The 17,856-nt window shown below is 33.4% G+C and overlaps 1 protein-coding gene across 1 annotated transcript in view; it reads left to right on the top strand.

Annotated features, from left to right (window-relative positions):
- The first annotated feature begins 895 nt into the window (after positions 1 to 895).
- The window catches only part of Hey (Hairy/E(spl)-related with YRPW motif), a 53,330-nt gene continuing 36,369 nt past the window's right edge, over positions 896 to 17,856 (top strand). Inside the window, exons 1-2 of the mRNA XM_081755482.1 lie at positions 896 to 1,624; positions 12,360 to 12,577. Coding sequence (XP_081611608.1) covers positions 1,563 to 1,624; positions 12,360 to 12,577 — 280 coding nt within the window. The 5' untranslated portion in view covers positions 896 to 1,562. The remainder of the gene's footprint in view (positions 1,625 to 12,359; positions 12,578 to 17,856) is intronic.

Raw genomic sequence — 17,856 nt, 5'->3', positions numbered from 1 at the left:
TCCTGCAACAGAACCAACTAATTCACTAGGGGCCCTCCAATGCCCTCCTGCACCAGAACCAATAAATTTATTAAGGTGCTCCAAATACGCTTCTGCACCAGAACCAACTATTTCATTAGCCCTTCCCCCCAAATACGCTCGTACATCGGGCCCCGAAACGGCTCATATATAATCAATTTATAATATGTGACAGCACTCCCCATGTTTTTCTTTCTTAAAATGCATAAGTGGTAAATAGAAAACATTTCAAAAGAAATTTCCTTGAAAATAGAATTCTATTTTATCTTTTAGTTTTTCACTTTATTCGTTTCTTTTTAATACTATCTATTTTTTTTTTTTTTGTTTTCTTTAAAAAAAATATTTTTTCTTCAACTCTTTCTCAAAGATGTTCTGGATTCTAATAGAGAACCTTGTATGTGTGAAGTCGGAGGTGTCACCCCCTAATACTCTTCCTTCTAGTACTCGGGTCAACCCTGAGACGTCGCTCTGAATATTTCAAGAAATTTAATCTAAAATATTTTTTACTTGTCACACTTTTCCTTCTAAGATGAATTGTGTATCTAAATGGAAGAATAAAAGCAATGGCAAACACTTTTCTGAACAATGTATGTTGTTTTAAGAATTAAAGGTGTTGTCAGTGATTATGGTGTGTTTTTTATGCAATGTTTGAGCTACTGGTTTGATCCGAGGGGGACCGTGCGGTTTCATTGTCTTGTCAATCAGGTAAATAGTGTGGCTACACTCGAGAAGTAAAGTTTCGAGGAAAAAAAGCCTATCCGACCCTCGAGTGGTGGAAGGAGGAAGATAGAAACCAGGGAGGCTGTTAGTGAGTTCTTCCTTGGATGAGCAGCTGCTGGTCGGTGGGTCTTTTTGCATGTCTGTGCTGTGCAGGAGGCGCTAAGCGGCGTTCACACGGCAGCCGTGGGAACCTCTCTCCAGCCGGCCTCACACGCGACTGACATGGGTATTTGAGACTAGACGGTGGTTCGTCGTGTGTCAGTGCGGCGGCTGAGCGCTAGGCCAGCAGAACGGAGGCAGTTGCTTTAGCAGTGTCGCCAGCGGAAGTAAAGCGGTGAGCGGACGAACGACTGGGCGACGTACAGACGAACGAGAGCGCAGGTTCGGTCGGTCGACAGTGAGTGAAGCAAGGACTCAGTACGACGTCCGAAGACTTAGTGACAAAAGTCTTGGATGCATGCGCGCATGAATGTATGACAACGATAAGCGTGTGTGAACGACGTCTTCGAAGTGACTTCACGTGTGTTAAGAAGGACCACCAAGGAACATTTAACAGAACCAATTAAACTTCATGTGCTTTCGGAAATAACAAATACCACAAGACATAAAAAAAAAAATACTTCTCTTTCTAGTACTTTTAATCAGCCTATCAAAATACCTCATTGCCTCACTTAACCTTTTTTTACAAGATTCCTCTACAGTAACAAGTGCGAGGTGTTAATTATTTTGTGTATGAGAGGATAATCGCTGCCGTGACACTGTGGCGAGTGTTGTTTCAAGGGGTTGCTCCCCAGGGGGACGACCCTAGGTGGGAGCGGTACAGTATGAAAAGAAGTGAAAGTGATTGCGACGACGTCTTTTCAGAAGAATCTTCCTCCAAGGAACAGTGAGTATTTTTCTTTAAAATACATCTTATACATCAATAAGAAAAAAAGTCTGAAATGAAATTCATAAATGCTACTGTAGTTACTATTATTATTTTTAATAACAATACCAATAATAATTAACAATAATAAAGCTAAACAGTTACTGTTCGGTTCTCTTATGAAGGAGTCTTAGGTTCGACTCCAAGTGGGAATACTTAATCTGATCCCATTTTGAACTCATATTACTTCGGTGCTGACAAGACATATGAAACTCAAAACAGCCAAATAATAAATAAATAATCCCATTAATATTGCGCTGGACTTTAAAGTTGATGATTATGACTTCGATACCAATTCGTTACAGATTAGTTCTTCACAATTCATTTTGCTTCAGAATTTATTTTGCTTCACAATTTATTTTGCTTATGGACTCGTCTCCATCAGGCAAGTAAGACTTTTAAAAAAGCTCTGTGAAACTCCATTTATTTAATAGCTATTAATAATTACAGAACGACATTATAATTATTTTAAGACATTAAAGTGATAATTTTAAAAAGTGAATATCTTTGTTTCTAAATTAAAATGCGAAAAATTGTATAATTTGAACTTGTGTTCAACATACATACTGTACAATGCGCATCTATACATTAGAATGCTTTTTCGTAGACACTATCGTGTGACAAGAATTCGGAGATAATCATTCACCTTCCAGATGGCACACTCACTTCCTACATTGAGTTATGCCAAGATATTAGAAAATATATATATATTTCTACTGTAAATAATGAAAAAATGTACTCCGTGACGAATTTTTCTTTAGAAAAATGTTGGCGCAATGTACGGGATAATTGCTTTCCTATCTTACTTCATCTTATGTCATGAATGTATGTTCTTTGTAATAATACACGATTCAGTCTTTTAATTAACGTTTTGTAAGACACATTACCATGCATTAAAGCATGCAATACAGTAGTTCTTGTAAATGTGTCACGTTCCACACTAACTATAATATTCTGTGGAATAGATTATTTTCTACTACATTTAATTGATTTGTGAGTTTTGTGAATTACAAACATTTCACATGGGCAAATTTCATTGTGTTTATCCTTGATATTTACCTACAGTCATTGAGGTATTTGAGTCAGGTTAACAGACTCAAATTTATACACATAAATAATGCTTATTAGTGCTTCAAATCTAATTTGATGTACTTTGTGTTATCTGTATATAACATTTAAATAAGACATAAATCTTAAATGTTTATATCTTATAAACATTTAAAATAAAGTATAAATAACTTATTCTACTTTTCAAGATTTTACCCTTTAGTATGTACATTAATATGGGCAAAATTAAAAAAAAAAAAATGTTGAAAGTTTCGAATTGAAACGTGTTAATGAAAAATTAAATAAAATACTGAATGCATCATATGTGATAACTAGCCGAAGTGTATAAAAGTATGTAATGAATCATCAAATTGTATGCTGTAAGTAATATATATCATACATAAAGTTTTGTCTAGTATAGTACTTTTTTTTTTTACTTTATTTAGATTAAAGAGCCACTGGGGTAGAAAATTTCCTTTAAATTAGAACTTTCTGCATCAATCAAAAGTCACTTATCATGTTCAATTGTTTCAAAGTATTGGATTTCTGTCATGAAAATGTATGAAGCTAAATACAGGGTGGCCAGAGTTAATCAGTTTCTTTTAAAATCGTATTTATTACAAAGGGATAAATAGTCTCATAACTGAAGCTAAAAATACCAAACATTCTTTTTGACGAATACAAACATTATTAACCTTTGAATTCTTTAATTTGACTGAACGCTTAATTTAAATTTATATCTTTCGTGGCTAAATAATGTACTATGCGATTTTAGGGTGGAAGATGCTGATTCGATTCCCGGCGACAGCTCGTGTGGTTCGAATTTCTGATTGGTAAAGATCGGCGTTTCATATAGCATCGATGGTGAAACAAGACGTGAAACTTCTAACCAACCAACCAAGCTTAAATTTAAATGAAACTTCCATTGTGGATAAATTGTCATTCATAAGTAGATTACAAATAAATTAAATTAAAAGAAGGTTTAGATTTATTTTAAATGACCAATGAAATTTATTCTGAAATTTTTCTGAACAGCTTCAGTTTGCACAGAAAATCAATCAAGATATTCTTCAATTATACTTTAAGAAGTAAGAATAAAAGACACTTCAAAAAACCTAACATCCCTTAACATCGATTGATCCTATCATTTAATCCGCGTATTTTGTAGTTCTTTGAACTTTTCGTTATTTCTCTTCGAAATTTACTTTTAATTTTCTAACTTTACTATTCTTTACCAATTTCCCATATAGACCTTAGTACATATCCATGATACTGTCTAAAGCTTTCATACCTGTCTCGGGACATATTTTACGGATAGGTTCGCGGTAGATATTTTACAGATCAGAGAAATATCCATGAAATTTCTCTTAGATTTCGTGGGTTGTTTCCCTCATGGACCAATATTTAGATGTTCAGAAATTGTCCTGTGATTAATCGCTAAGAGTCAATGTTCCATAGAAATCCCACAGGAAAAAGTTTCGTTTTAAGGTCTCTTATGATATTCCGGTACTGACATCACTTGGGTGTCTCTGCTATGTTAATTACAATATTATTTTAAATCTATTTGTAATGTCCAGTTCTCGTAAATTACATTTACTACAATTTTCGTAATTAATTTATCTTGAATAATTTTAGTTTCCATTGCTACTCTTAACCACGCGTAATTTAAATTTCCATTTTCATTACTAAGTATTTTTTTAAGTTATATTACTCTCTTTCAAATCGATTTAATTCCTCTTAGTTCTATGAAGAAAAAATTAATAATTTTCACTACTATTATTAACTAGTTTTAATTTCATTTATCTGCCATTAGGGTCTATGCGTCAGAGAAATTTTGCTTCTCGGGAATTGCATTATCTAGGAGTAAAACTGGGAAAGATAATTTATGATAAGAAATAGTAACATCCCTGAAAATTGTTGTTAGTGTTACCATCGAGATTAGAATTACATTTTCAGATTTGAGATGAGACAAGAAACGGTGACATTTCTCATCTCGTCGTGGGCAACACTAGTTCACCCAAGTCTTAGGTCTGAAGCATTGTTTTAGTGTTACATGATTCAAAGTACAAAAAAAAAAAAAAAAAAAAAAAAAAACTATAAATTGGCAAAGAGATTGTACGAGCATAACAAAGAACATTTGTCAGTGTTTAGCTATATGCAAGTCATTACACAACATACTCCAATAACAAATATGATTTAAATGCTATATTACACTCTTCGTATGTCTCCCGTGACAGAGAAGATTCTGATAGCTTCTAGATAACATTAAGAAAGATCAGACCATAAATTTTGTACATAAATTTACGAAAGTTGGCAAAAAAAAAAAAAAAAAAAATTGGACGAGAGTTCTATAAAATTTAGAAAACTGGGCGAAAAAAATATATGTCTCGTCTCGTCTGGTAGGCAGCACTAAGTTTGGTCAGAATGATCTGAAGGATGAATTGATGTTGTAACCACAGAATTAAAACGCAAGTGAATTCAATTGCGTACTCCACTTCCGTCTCAAAGGTCTTATTATATGACGCTAAATAAGAAAAGATATCACATATAATTTACTATCCACGATTTATCTAATGCACACACATTGCAGTGTTCAAACCATAGAAGGTAATTTTAGTGAGGTGCAGATCTTCGAATATCGAACAATGCACTATGATATATTGATATAATCGCTGCATCCACATAAACGAAGAATAGTTTTTACTTTGTTTCACTGTGCATTGCATTTGCGGTTTTATACTCTAGTTTTCTTATTGAACGATTTTAATCTTTTGTTTATCAGATTACTTTTTATCTAGGATGGTATTTATACGATAAAAATATGAACTTAATGAATAGTATGTATACTCATGTTCAAAATGATTGTCGCATATCTATAACTCTATTCTTGTAAGAATATAATTTCATAATGATTTTGCAGGGTACTTTTAATACTGATACTATGTCTATAATCGAGAAATATATATGGTAAATTTCATAGGAAAATGCGAAAATTAGAATCAGTAAAACAAAATGTTGCTAAATGGACAAGAAAGTTTTATTTTCGTTTTATTGTTCTTATTTATTCCTCTTTTGACATGAATTTTTCCACATACATGTCTTTGTCGATTATACACACACTAACATTATAAGAAATACCGGGCAAATTCGTTATCAAATTATATTCCTACAACAACAGATTTATAGACATGCGACAGTAATTTTGGACATGAGTGTACCTACACATTTACAGGTCTTGACCTTAGAATATGTGAGCATACCAAGAGAAATCTGTTGTGCTGTTCATAGGAAGTTAATCACATTTGTTAGAAAAAAATGATGATTCATTTACTACAAATGCTTATAATATAAAGCATTTTTCTTTCGTTTTTATAGCCCTACATTCCTGAATGCTTACATTGATATCTACTAATGTTTGTATAATTTTCATTAACATATACAAAATAACAAATATTTCATGACTATAATCGATATTTTTCTATTACTCGTGAATTGTTAGCTAAATGTAGCATGTCACATGAGAAGTTAGAAGAAAAGTTGAATCACACATTTAAACGTGCGAACCCATATGCCAAAAAAAAAAGAAAAAAAAAGAAAAGAAAAAGAAAAAAGAAAAAAAGAAAAGGAAAGAAAGAAAAATAAAGTTTCTTTTTCATATAGAACATATTTTGATATTTTATTTGCTTACTTTATTAGTTTTGTGCTCCGAGACTACAGGGTTATTCAAATCGGGTACTAATCCTTCCTGGAAATAGAACTTTTGGAAAACAAGCATCATAGACTAGTATACAATTCATCAACTAAAATTGTCACTCGTCTAATAGCTTTCATTCATTCTTTCAAACTATAATACACAATTTTCTTGTTATTCGAAATATTCCATTACAATAGTAGAATTTTGCAGAGTTCCGAACATTTCCTCATCATACACAGATATATGTATTAAGACAGAATATTATAATAGATTAATTTTTAAAATATTTTAAATTGTAATTTATGTTTGCATTTTGTTTATAAATTATTATTTACGAATAGAGAGATAAATAAAAAATAAACATTTATTTTAAAATTACAAACTTATACACAAATATTTTATTGTTAATTATATTAAAATCACAACAGTTTGTTTTATTGTACAGTACAAGATTATATTTACTAAGTTATTACTTTTATTTTTTATATAAAAATATAGTTATTTTATTTTATTTTAATCACAAAAAATAAATATTTTAGCAACAAATTTACTTCGTTTCGTACATCTTAATGTTTTATATACCTTGGAATCTATGTTCGGTTTGAGCCCCCCCAGCTGGTCTAGTGGCTAGGACGCGGTTTGGTGAAATTTCTTCGACTGTTCATGAGATGTCTGAAATTGTTAGCCATACGACCTATCCTTGTACCCTAGCCTGTGTACGAAAATAGGATTTTGCGAAACGCAGCCTCTAAGAGAGAAGAGGGAGATTTATTTTGTTTCTTTCGTTTTTCAAATTTTGAAAACTATTATGTGTAGAACTTCGCAATTCTGTAATGTACAAACAATCTGTTGTATGAAGGCTGCAGATAAGATGGAATTTTCCGAGATGGTATCCCCGGAATGGGGAACGGACTTTTTTTTTTCCGTTCTTTAGATCTCCGAAACTATTAGGCATAGATCTTTCTAAATATTGCCCATGTATCCCAGGCTGACGATAACATGCAGTTTTACGAGATGTGATATTTAAGCAGGGAAACAGGGTTGACCGTGTACGTATCTCCAGTAGAACTGAATTTGCATCAACAAATACTTTGCAACCAGAAAAAACAATTGTGCATATCTTTCAAATATTTTCCATAAAACATTATTCTTCCCATGCAAAGCAATGCACTCGGTTAATTATAATTGAAATATGATCCGTAAACGTGAAGTGCTGCTGGAAGTGTACGTGAATAGACTCGTTCTTATTTCACAAGTGGAAAAAATCAAAATTATGTGCTTTTAAATTTTATTGTACTGTTAACATCACTGGAATTCTGCATGATACATGTGAGACTTTTTTTTACTAAATCATTTGGCAAAGACTATTTAAAAAAAAAAAACTTAGGAGAAGGATAATATTAGAGCAAGACAGAGCTCGAGCCAATGGAATGAATACAAAAACCAACTAAACTTAAATTGAGAAGTCATAAAAGAGAAGTCAACGGTGTGGCTGTTGAACGCTAAGCGTCTCGGTTGGAAATTGGTTTTTATTCAGCGGAACATAGCCTCTTCACGTAGCAGTGGTCACTCACAAAGAGCGTCCAAAATGCTACTGGTGGTCTTTATTTCTTTAGCGACAACAATCAGGGCATTACACAATCACATGGACAGGCCATTAGACATCACGACATCAGCAGTGAAAAAGAGATCAATCTCTATGTTAAAAAAAAAGATTAAAAACTCTTAGAACAAGAAAAAATTAAAGGAAAGAACTAGGAAGATTTACAAAACGTGTCTTCTTTTGCAATTGACGTTTTTGGGATATTTCTTTCTCACGTTTTTGGCAAAAACAAGAGCGTATACATCTTTTCTTCTTCTTCTTCTTCTATCTTCTATTAGTTCTGGTCATCGAACTAATTAATTTCACGCCTTATTCTTTGGTAGCTAAACACCAAAATTCGTTCTGAAAAATGCTTTAACTGTGTTACAGCTATTGAAACTGTACTTTGAAATAGCAAGAAATAGGTGAGTCGTCCAGTTCGAAACCGACTCTTATCTATTTACATAAAATCTCGGAAAACTGAGAAAAACTGTAGGATCGATATGTTTTGTAGAACTGGATAGATATATTTGAGGGTGTTCAAGTGATTCACATGAACACTCAGGTATTTCCAGTTCTACAAAATATACAGATCCTACAGTTTTCCGAAATGTTTGTAGAACTGGATAGATATATTTGAGGGTGTACAAGTGATTCACATGAACACTCGTGTATAGATCCTACAGTTTTTCTCAATTTTCCGAGATTTTCAGTAAATGGACAAGAGGCGGTTTGGAACTGAACGACTCAAGTATAAAGTAACAATATCCTGCACAGTACTGAACAAACACGTAAAAATTTCGCTAAAAAATGCGCGACATATGTGTAAGAAATATTTACGCGAAATTATTTCTTAAGATATGAATTTTACGGTATTCAGTATTGTATTCACGTACTGCATAGGGTCCTTCCCACTGGTCTAGTGGCTACCGCGTTCGTCTATGGTGCGCGTGGTCGCGGATTCGGTTCCCGGTTGGAGAGCATTAAACACATTCGATACTGAGAATGGAAGTTTAACAAACAAACGAACAAACACGCTGTACTTTGTAATAGCAAGAACTGACTAAAAGTGAACAATATCCGATACAGTACTGAACAAAGACAAAAAGTTCTGTGGCCGTGGTGGCTCAGTAATAGAGTGCATATCTCTGGTGCATGGAGTCCCTGGTTTGATCACAACTTTCGCAAAGTATGTTTTGCGGTGAACAAACATCATGTGTAAATTTTTCTGTGGGTTCTTTCATTTCCTCCTACGTTCATCATTTCACTAGTTCGTTCATCATTATCACCGTGTTCATTATCTTCAGAGCATAAGTGTGAGACATTTAACTCGAAAAATAAACTTTTCTAAAGATATACAAGTGAAGTGATATCTCGTTATATAAATCGTGCGTATTCAATATACTATTTACCTTTATATGTATACATGTAAATGCAGGGTAAGTGTAAAGATATGTCTTCAATTAGAGTTTGTGACAGCCATAAAAAGACTGTACAATGTTCAGAGCACTGCAGACAAGTACTAGAGAAGTTGCGAAGAAACAACCAAAGGAAAGAGATTAATAATAATAATAATAATAATAATAATAATAATAATAATAATAATAATAATAATAATAATAATAATAATAATAATAATAATAATAATAAAGGACTCAAAATAATCCAAGTTTTCACTTACTGTAATTATTCCGAAGGTTGATGCGTGTACTTCCGGGAAATAGATGTGGTTAAGAACACCTGTGCACATAATTTAAAACAGTATCGTCCATCTGTTAAAACTGTTCCTAACATTGCCATTTTACAAGTTGAAAATATGGTGGTAGATAAAAGTATGGTGACACCTGAAGCTAAGGACAACTTACAAAGTTAGCAGTAGAGCGCTCACCTTTGGTGCGAAGGGTTCTTAGTTCCATCCCAGGCCACGTAAATTTGTGGTGGACAATATTGTGTCTGTAGATTTTCTCGAGGTTCTTCCATTTCCTCTCACATTTTATTTAATATTTTCACATCCATTAATCTCCTTTAACCTAAAGGTCCTAATCGTAGAACGTTAAAGATTTCATTTCACTATGAACTTGCAAAGTGAATTTGATTCTTATTCCTCCAAAGTTTTATGAAAGACTATTGACTTTATAAATCTCATTGATTGATTAGTGTTTTGTGGGGACATAAGCGGATAGCCTATATAACATTGTCATTATAAAGCATTTTTAATGTTAAATTGTGGTTTAGATGTGTCTTTTTTTATTTTGTATTTTATAATTATACTAGCAGATTACCCGTTCTTTGCACGGGGAGAATACGTGTCATTTTGAACATAAAAGGCTGAACTTGGATTTAAACGGCATCGGAAGTGTCCCTGTTTGTCTCAGTGACCCCGAAAATGGATCCCACACTAATATAGAACATTTTTGATCATATATATATATATATATATACAGTGGCGGATCCAGGATATGATCAAGGGAGGGGCTAAAACCATAATTTGCCGTTTTATCCAGTGTAAAGCAGAATTGAAGTCCATTTTATCCAGTGTAAACCTGAGCGTCAAGGGGGGGGGGGGCTATAGCCCCGTAGCCCCCCCCCCTTCTTGGATCCGCCCGTGTATATATATATATATATATATATATATATATATATACAGGCGCGGATCTAAGAGGGAGGCTATAGGGGCTATAGCCTCCCCCCAGATATACACTGGATAAAATGCGTTTCAATCCTGCTTTACACTGGATAAAGCTGCAAACTATGGTTTAGCCCCTTCCTATATATATATACGTTAAACTTAAAGATTTCATTTCATATATGTATAGTATATACCCATCTTCTAAGTAACACCGTCAAAGTGAAATGATAAAAAAAATCCCATCTATGTTGAAAATTTGATCGAGATTGGTCGGGTGGTTCAACAGTTACCAAGTCACAAACATAGTCACCTTCAATTTTATACATTAGATTCAAAACGAACCTTTTGCCGTAGTAATCTAATGACTTTTACCATTCCTGTGATTGTATTATACTTGAAACTTTTCCATTAAGTAGACAAACCAGTTTGAATTTTATATATTCAAAGATTTTGATTTCTTTACTTTTAAAAATACATCTACGAGTATGTTGGGGATTCCAAGTTATTGAGACATCTGAAATTTTAACCTTATACAAGAATGGCAAACTATTAAAAAGGATCTTATTTCGTTAAACTCCATTCCTTACTCGGAAAATAAACTTAAGTTTCAGAAATCCTCGCTAATAAAATAAATTGATTAACTTTTACGATCGAAATGTAACATGTAATTTCATTTGATACTCTATTCGACTTAATAATTTTTTTATGTTCTTAAAATGATGACTTTTTATGGGTCTATAGTTTGTGAGGAATATATATACATAATACGCAGAAACGTACTTCTAGAACATGTCAAAATTTAAGTCCTCTTTACCTACTTTCACCTTTAGGCAATTAGACTCTCATAAGGGAGATTATTGTAGGAAATTGTCAACTCCCGTAAGGAGGGTTAAGGAAACGCTCCAGGTTGGTTGTTACAAATGTTACTGAAGACGTTCTGTTTTGAAATAATCTAGTATATGAAATACACTTTCTTTTGTCGTTGACTTAACGTAATATAAAGAATCTTCGAAACATATTTATTGTTTGAATATTCGAGTAGCGAGACTGGAGTTGCATTCTTAACAGGAAGCCTCTTGTTGTCTGATCCCACCTTAAGCACTAGATTCACGTCTCGCACTGATAAGGGATTTCTCCAACCAACAAATTAATGTTTGAAGCAGATACGTCCAAACTTGTGAACCCGAGTCTGGGCTCCCATCGACCTCGAACTCAAAAACTGAGTGTAAGCATGTGTGAGTGCGAATCTAAGGTAGTGTGAATCTTATTGTGATTTGTAAGCCAGAGACCATTTGAGGATAGTGAGTCTGAGTCCGAATTAGTACCAACCGCAACTCTGTTTGCGGGTTCTTTTATCCTAATTTAAAGCGTGGAACATTGGTAGTTGATGGCATATGGGCTAGGCGAATGACACGAGGAATATAACGCGACGTTACTCTATGTTACGGTAAATAGATGTGACTATACAGTCGCACTATAGCGCAAGCAGGTGAGCAGATAATAAATATATACCTATCCCGTTCTCTGTTTTAAGATACAGTAAACGTGGCAATACCGCAGCTGTCTCATTGCCAACAACGTTTAAAGGGAACCCGGAGCACCTCCTCCAAATGCCATAAACGCTGTCCCTTAACATAGTCGGATGTTCAATATGAAACTTTTTTATTTTTCCCTTTACTACTCAAAATCACTCCAAATAGGAGAGAAATTTTTAATAGATACATTTTTTAAAATTTTCTTGCAGATGTTCTTCCCCTGGTGACTCAGAAAGTTGTCAGATGCTGAGTCGTAAGAAGAGACGCGGTATCATCGAGAAAAGACGGAGGGACCGCATCAACAACAGCCTAGCCGAGCTACGGAGGCTTGTGCCGACCGCGTTTGAGAAGCAAGGTTCCGCCAAGTTGGAGAAGGCCGAAATCCTCCAGATGACCGTAGATCATCTCAAGATGCTTCATGCTAAAGGTAAGACTAATGATTTTTATATATATACAAGCAGAAGTGTCAATGTTTAGTACAAGAAGAATAAAGTTTAATAAATATAATATAACCTGAAATTTCAGTATTTCGAAAATGCTGCAATACGTCTTCGGTCAGTTTTATTAAGAATTTATGTACCGAAGTTCATATCTCCAACTTAAAAAATGAATTCTTGCATTGGGCATTTTTCTCAATAAAGAACCAGACATTTGAATATTATAGAAAAAGGCTCCCTTCCTCTCTCAAGAACGGAATTTTTGAAACGCTGATACACGTATTCCCTTATTTTAAGTAATAATTTACATGCCCAGTTTTATTTCCTTAACTATAAGAACTCGTAAGATTATATATTCTAAAACAATAAAATGTCCTTAGGATAGTTATTTTTAATCCTGTTTTATTTTCTTATCTCCTTAGGACAGTTATTTTTAATTCTGTCTTATTTCCTTGGTTTCGTGATAAAAAGAGTCTTATATCCAAAATTCGCGTTTCTAGCTATAGTAGTTTGGCCTGAATGAGTGGTTTCCTCGTACGGGCAGTCGGTCGAGAAAATATAAAACGCTTTTTCAGGCCAGCCGTCCTGAATGAGGTTTTCCTGGGTTTTCCTTATTCACACAAGTCAAATGCCGGGATGGTATCAAACATACAGGTCCCAGACCACTTTCTTCCTTCCTTCCCTTTTCTTGGATAGTGTGGTCGCTGAGGGACGTCATTCCTCATACGTGACGGGCTAACAGGCCATAGATGCCGAAAGCCCAGAAATCTAATTCCTAATCCTAATCAGTGAATGGGTTTCATTCTTCTATATAATAATTTGAATTACGTTAAGAACATTTATTAAGTAAGTCAAACGTATGTTTCATCATAGAAGTTTAGTCAAAATTTTGGTTTCTTTTTCTGAATTCTATTTGAATGCTGTAAATAAAGTTCTAAACCTATTTACGTCTCATAAATAGATGGAACTACTAACTCTGTAACTCAGTTGAGCAGGAGTTAGATAGTCATTTATTTTATATGTGATCATTAAGATACCGTATGAAGATACCGATGGTAAAAGTGCCCACGCATTTGTAATTGTGCTTTTTTTTTTTATCAACAGTTTGAGGACGCTCGATCTTATAGAACTATTTTAAAACATATTCCTTCATACATATTGAGAAAAATTAGCTACCTCAATGCTTGGATCTCGAAACTAAAACCTGCGAATTGTTAAGAATGACTATTTACACTTCAGTTAAGGGACACTATAGTTTAGTGGTTGCAGCGTTGGACTTGTGTCCGCATGGTCCCGGGTTCGATTTCCGGCCGGTGCTTCCCAATTTTTGGCCTCCAACCAGCGTCGTGAGGCAAACTGGGGAGTCACATGAATAAAAGACATGACGACCACTGGGTCTAGAAAGCTCCCGATATTCCGGTTAGTGACAAAGCAAACCCTGACCAGTTCAGCCGGTCAGCGACAGATGGCGTTGGAGCGGCTTTGATCCTTAAATGTGCTGTTAAGCCAAGTGTTTTTATTATTTACACTTCAGTTACATCTCATGTGGTAATTATAGACCTATTTTAAGGAAGTTACAAATGAAAGAAAGGATTATATAAGTTCACATATTTTTAAAAGTATAATTTAACTCTCATGGTGTATTATTCACTTACTGAAAAAAAAAGTGATACCATCATTCAGAATATATAATCGTATCTATATATAAATCCTTGATACAGGAAAACTATTTAGTGATGAAGTTTGTTCTCATGTTGAGATAATAGCAAAATTACTTCATCCTCTTGTTCTTTTCCAAACATGCAATACTGATTACAGCACAAGCTTAATGAAGGCAACTGGCGCGGAAACTGCTGTTCATACATGTAGTTTAACACCGTTAAAGGAATAAAAATAATAATGAAAAAGCTCAGATAATAATTATTATACATCCACAAAGCCGCAGTATCATAGATAGTGTGTGCGTGTCTGTATTTTTTACGCTGTATTGTTCACATCTTGACTCATATACTGGTCCCAGCACCGGCAGTTCTTAATGAAGCTATCTTGTGCGGAAAGATCGGAGTGCTTTCTTTTCTTCGTTGAGAGTCGTAATTGAGCCGGTGTTCTCGGGGTCTTCTTCCTATACCACTTCGGTAATACGTAACGTTTTTCAGGGTCATTAAGTGTCTATCTCGTACCTCGTTCACATTTCTGCTAAACAAAATAACACCCGAACCATGTTTACTAGTTTCAGCTGGCAGCCAACAGATAAAACACTATCCACACTGTTTCCTTTGATTTTTAAGCATACCTTATATGAGTATATATATAATTATTATTGAACTAACACACTACTATATAATTAACCTAATCAATGGTTTAACACATTTAAAACTCGTTTTTAAATAAACGAGATTCATGAACGTTAATGTAATGTTAGATGGACCTAATACCTAGCTGTTGAATACTCGTATATCATTTTAGTGGGAAATAATTATGGACATCCGACAATTTAAAAAAAAATGAAGTAAGGTACCTTGTTCGTTTTTTGTTTCAAATCTTCATATACTGTTGGGTTTAAGTTGCACTAGTTTATTTAGCAAAATGTGAATGAAACCCCTGCATTCTTATAAGTTTAGTTTAATACGTAATAATAATATAAGTTTCCATTCTTATTTTTAACAAAATGTATGAATATCAACTTATGATAACAATAAGAATAATAACCCATTCAAGACTGAATTGAATCTGGTAAAATTGGGAATTATTATTATTATTGCCTGATAGGTTGATTCGTAGCTTAGTATCCCTTTGTAGCCCCAAAGCTATTTGAGACGTTGACCTACAGCGTAACACTGATCCGAAGCAAATAAGTTCCCACCGGGAATCGAACGCGCGTACGCTAAGCATATAACCACAAGGGAGATTATTATTATTATTATTATTATTATTATTATTATTATTATTAGTAGTAGTAGTAGTAGTAGTAGTAGTAGTAGTAGTAGTAGTAGTAGTAGTAGTAGTAGTAGTAGTAGTAGTAGTAGTAGTAGTATATCAAGAACGCTAAAGAGTTCAAAATTAAATAAATCGTGTTTATAGATATAAGATTAGTAATCATATAATACGTAAAGAAAACATTCACATCCTGAAAAATCATACGAAATACTTAAAATTGGAAAGAAGATATTTTCCAAAATATTTTGAACTTTTGGAGTATGATGAATGATAAGAAGAAAACATTCGCTTTTGCAGTGTTCTTGTTAATTTGTACTCCTAAGTCCAATCTTGAAAGGAAGAAGTTTATCCTTTTGGTCTTGTTAAACTATTTGTTCGTATTTTCGGTAATTGCTTGTTAGAAGACAGATATTTCAATAAATCTCACGTTACCAAAACAAATATTATTCATGAGTGAACTTAGTGTATGGAATATTAAATGAAACTTAATATTAAGAGTGGTCTTGATAAGAGACGAGATAACACAATACGTTCTCGGTCTCGTGTCGAGTCGAAAATCATAGTGTCGTTCACGGTCTTGTCTCAATCAACAAATACTTGTCTCGATCTCGGTCTCCGTTTCGATCGCCAGGTCTCGATTTTGCCTCACTTTCCTCTCAATAGTCTCGAAATAAATTATGATAAATTAAAAATATATAAGTAATAACATATTACAACATAACATTTCCTCTATTTATGTATTTAGTTTGTTCTTGACTATAGAACTTGTGTAGGTCCAATATTCCTTCGAAGCTAAGTTGCTAACGGACGGCTTTCTGTTCATTTGCTCGCGATTTCAATCCCCATTGTGTGTATCAATTTTTTTTATGAAATCTGAATAACGATTCAGATTCTATTTTAAGAAATATATTTTGTTTAATTCACCTTTAGTATCGAAAAGGGACGATAAACTCTAGTCAATCATCTCCAGTACTTTATATTACTTTATGATATACTCACTAGCTCACGCGTCTTTGGTGTACGGGTTTCCAAATTATTTTAGATCATACCTGTTCCTCTTTAAATGAAAATAAATTATATACAAAAAGTTAATAAAGCAGAATCGAACCCAAGTCTCAGGCTTATCATAGGAGTTCAGGTACATTCCGTGACCTCTGCATGAGTATCAACCTGAAGAGCGAAAGAATTTATTACTATTTAGAGAGCGGACTGGGTAGGATAGTGATTTACTACACTAGACTTGTATTCGATTCCCATCTCAGTCGTGCGCTTTTTGTACGTTATAGACTGATGATGTTACGTTATTCTCCTTTTTCATTTTTCTTTCTTTTTTCTTATAATGCTTTTATTAGATTATTTGTTTGTTGGTTTTCTTTTAAGTTGAAGTTTTGCAACTTCAGTTTCAGACACTTCCATACTAACTAGGGGACTGAAATTCTGTTCAGATACGTAAATCATGTGAAAATAAAATATTTTTATATAGTTTTTGCTATAGCTTATTGTTTTAAACTAATTAGAAAATAATTAAAGTTATTAATTCGAACGCCCAGAATAAGACTGTCGTCTCTCTAAAATGTTAATTTTACAGTTAAGAAAAAAAACTTTCTATCTGAAGAAATTTGATCTCTTCTATTTTTTGATGATTTTAAGGTTATTTCAATTTATATAGTATTAATTATTGTAGGGAAAATCTTCCTTAAATATATTCAAATTTCGATTATTGCACATTAAAATTTATAACAATTTAAAACCTATTTTCAATTACGACAGTATTATTCTGGAGTTGCGACTTGTTCCTTATCCTGTACTCTCATGCAACCAGAAATGCTTCTGAGTTTCTGTATACAGTATAACGTCCAGGAGATGTTCGTGAATAACGTTTCATATTGTGAAACCATGGGAGACTGAATGAAAAAAAATTACACAAAAATTAAACAATAATAATAATAATAATAATAATAATAATAATAATAATAATAATAATAATAATAATAATAATAATAATAATAATAATAATAATTCATTTTATAAATGCACAAAATGGAGAAAATAATTTTCGGTGGGGTAAAATCATGTAATGGTACTAAAACTACAATATTATTGAGCACGATTGGTTATAGTGGATGATAGCAAACCACTTAGAGCGCCCAATGCTTTTACACCTATTAGTTCAGTTTCTTTATTTTACTCCCCCGCTAATTTTTCTAGTTTTTTGTGTATTTTTACTTTCTTAGTCCTAAACCCCACGGTCTGGTCTGTGCATAACACATTGTTTTCGTATAACGCAAAAATAATTCCGTGTGTTATTGAATCTATCTGGTACATAAATCAA

The sequence above is a fragment of the Thermobia domestica genome, chromosome 4, assembly GCF_964235325.1.
Source record: "Thermobia domestica chromosome 4, izTheDome1.hap1.1, whole genome shotgun sequence".
In the NCBI taxonomy this organism is placed as follows: Eukaryota; Metazoa; Arthropoda; class Insecta; order Zygentoma; family Lepismatidae; genus Thermobia; species Thermobia domestica.
This window is presented reverse-complemented; position numbering and strand designations above follow the sequence as displayed.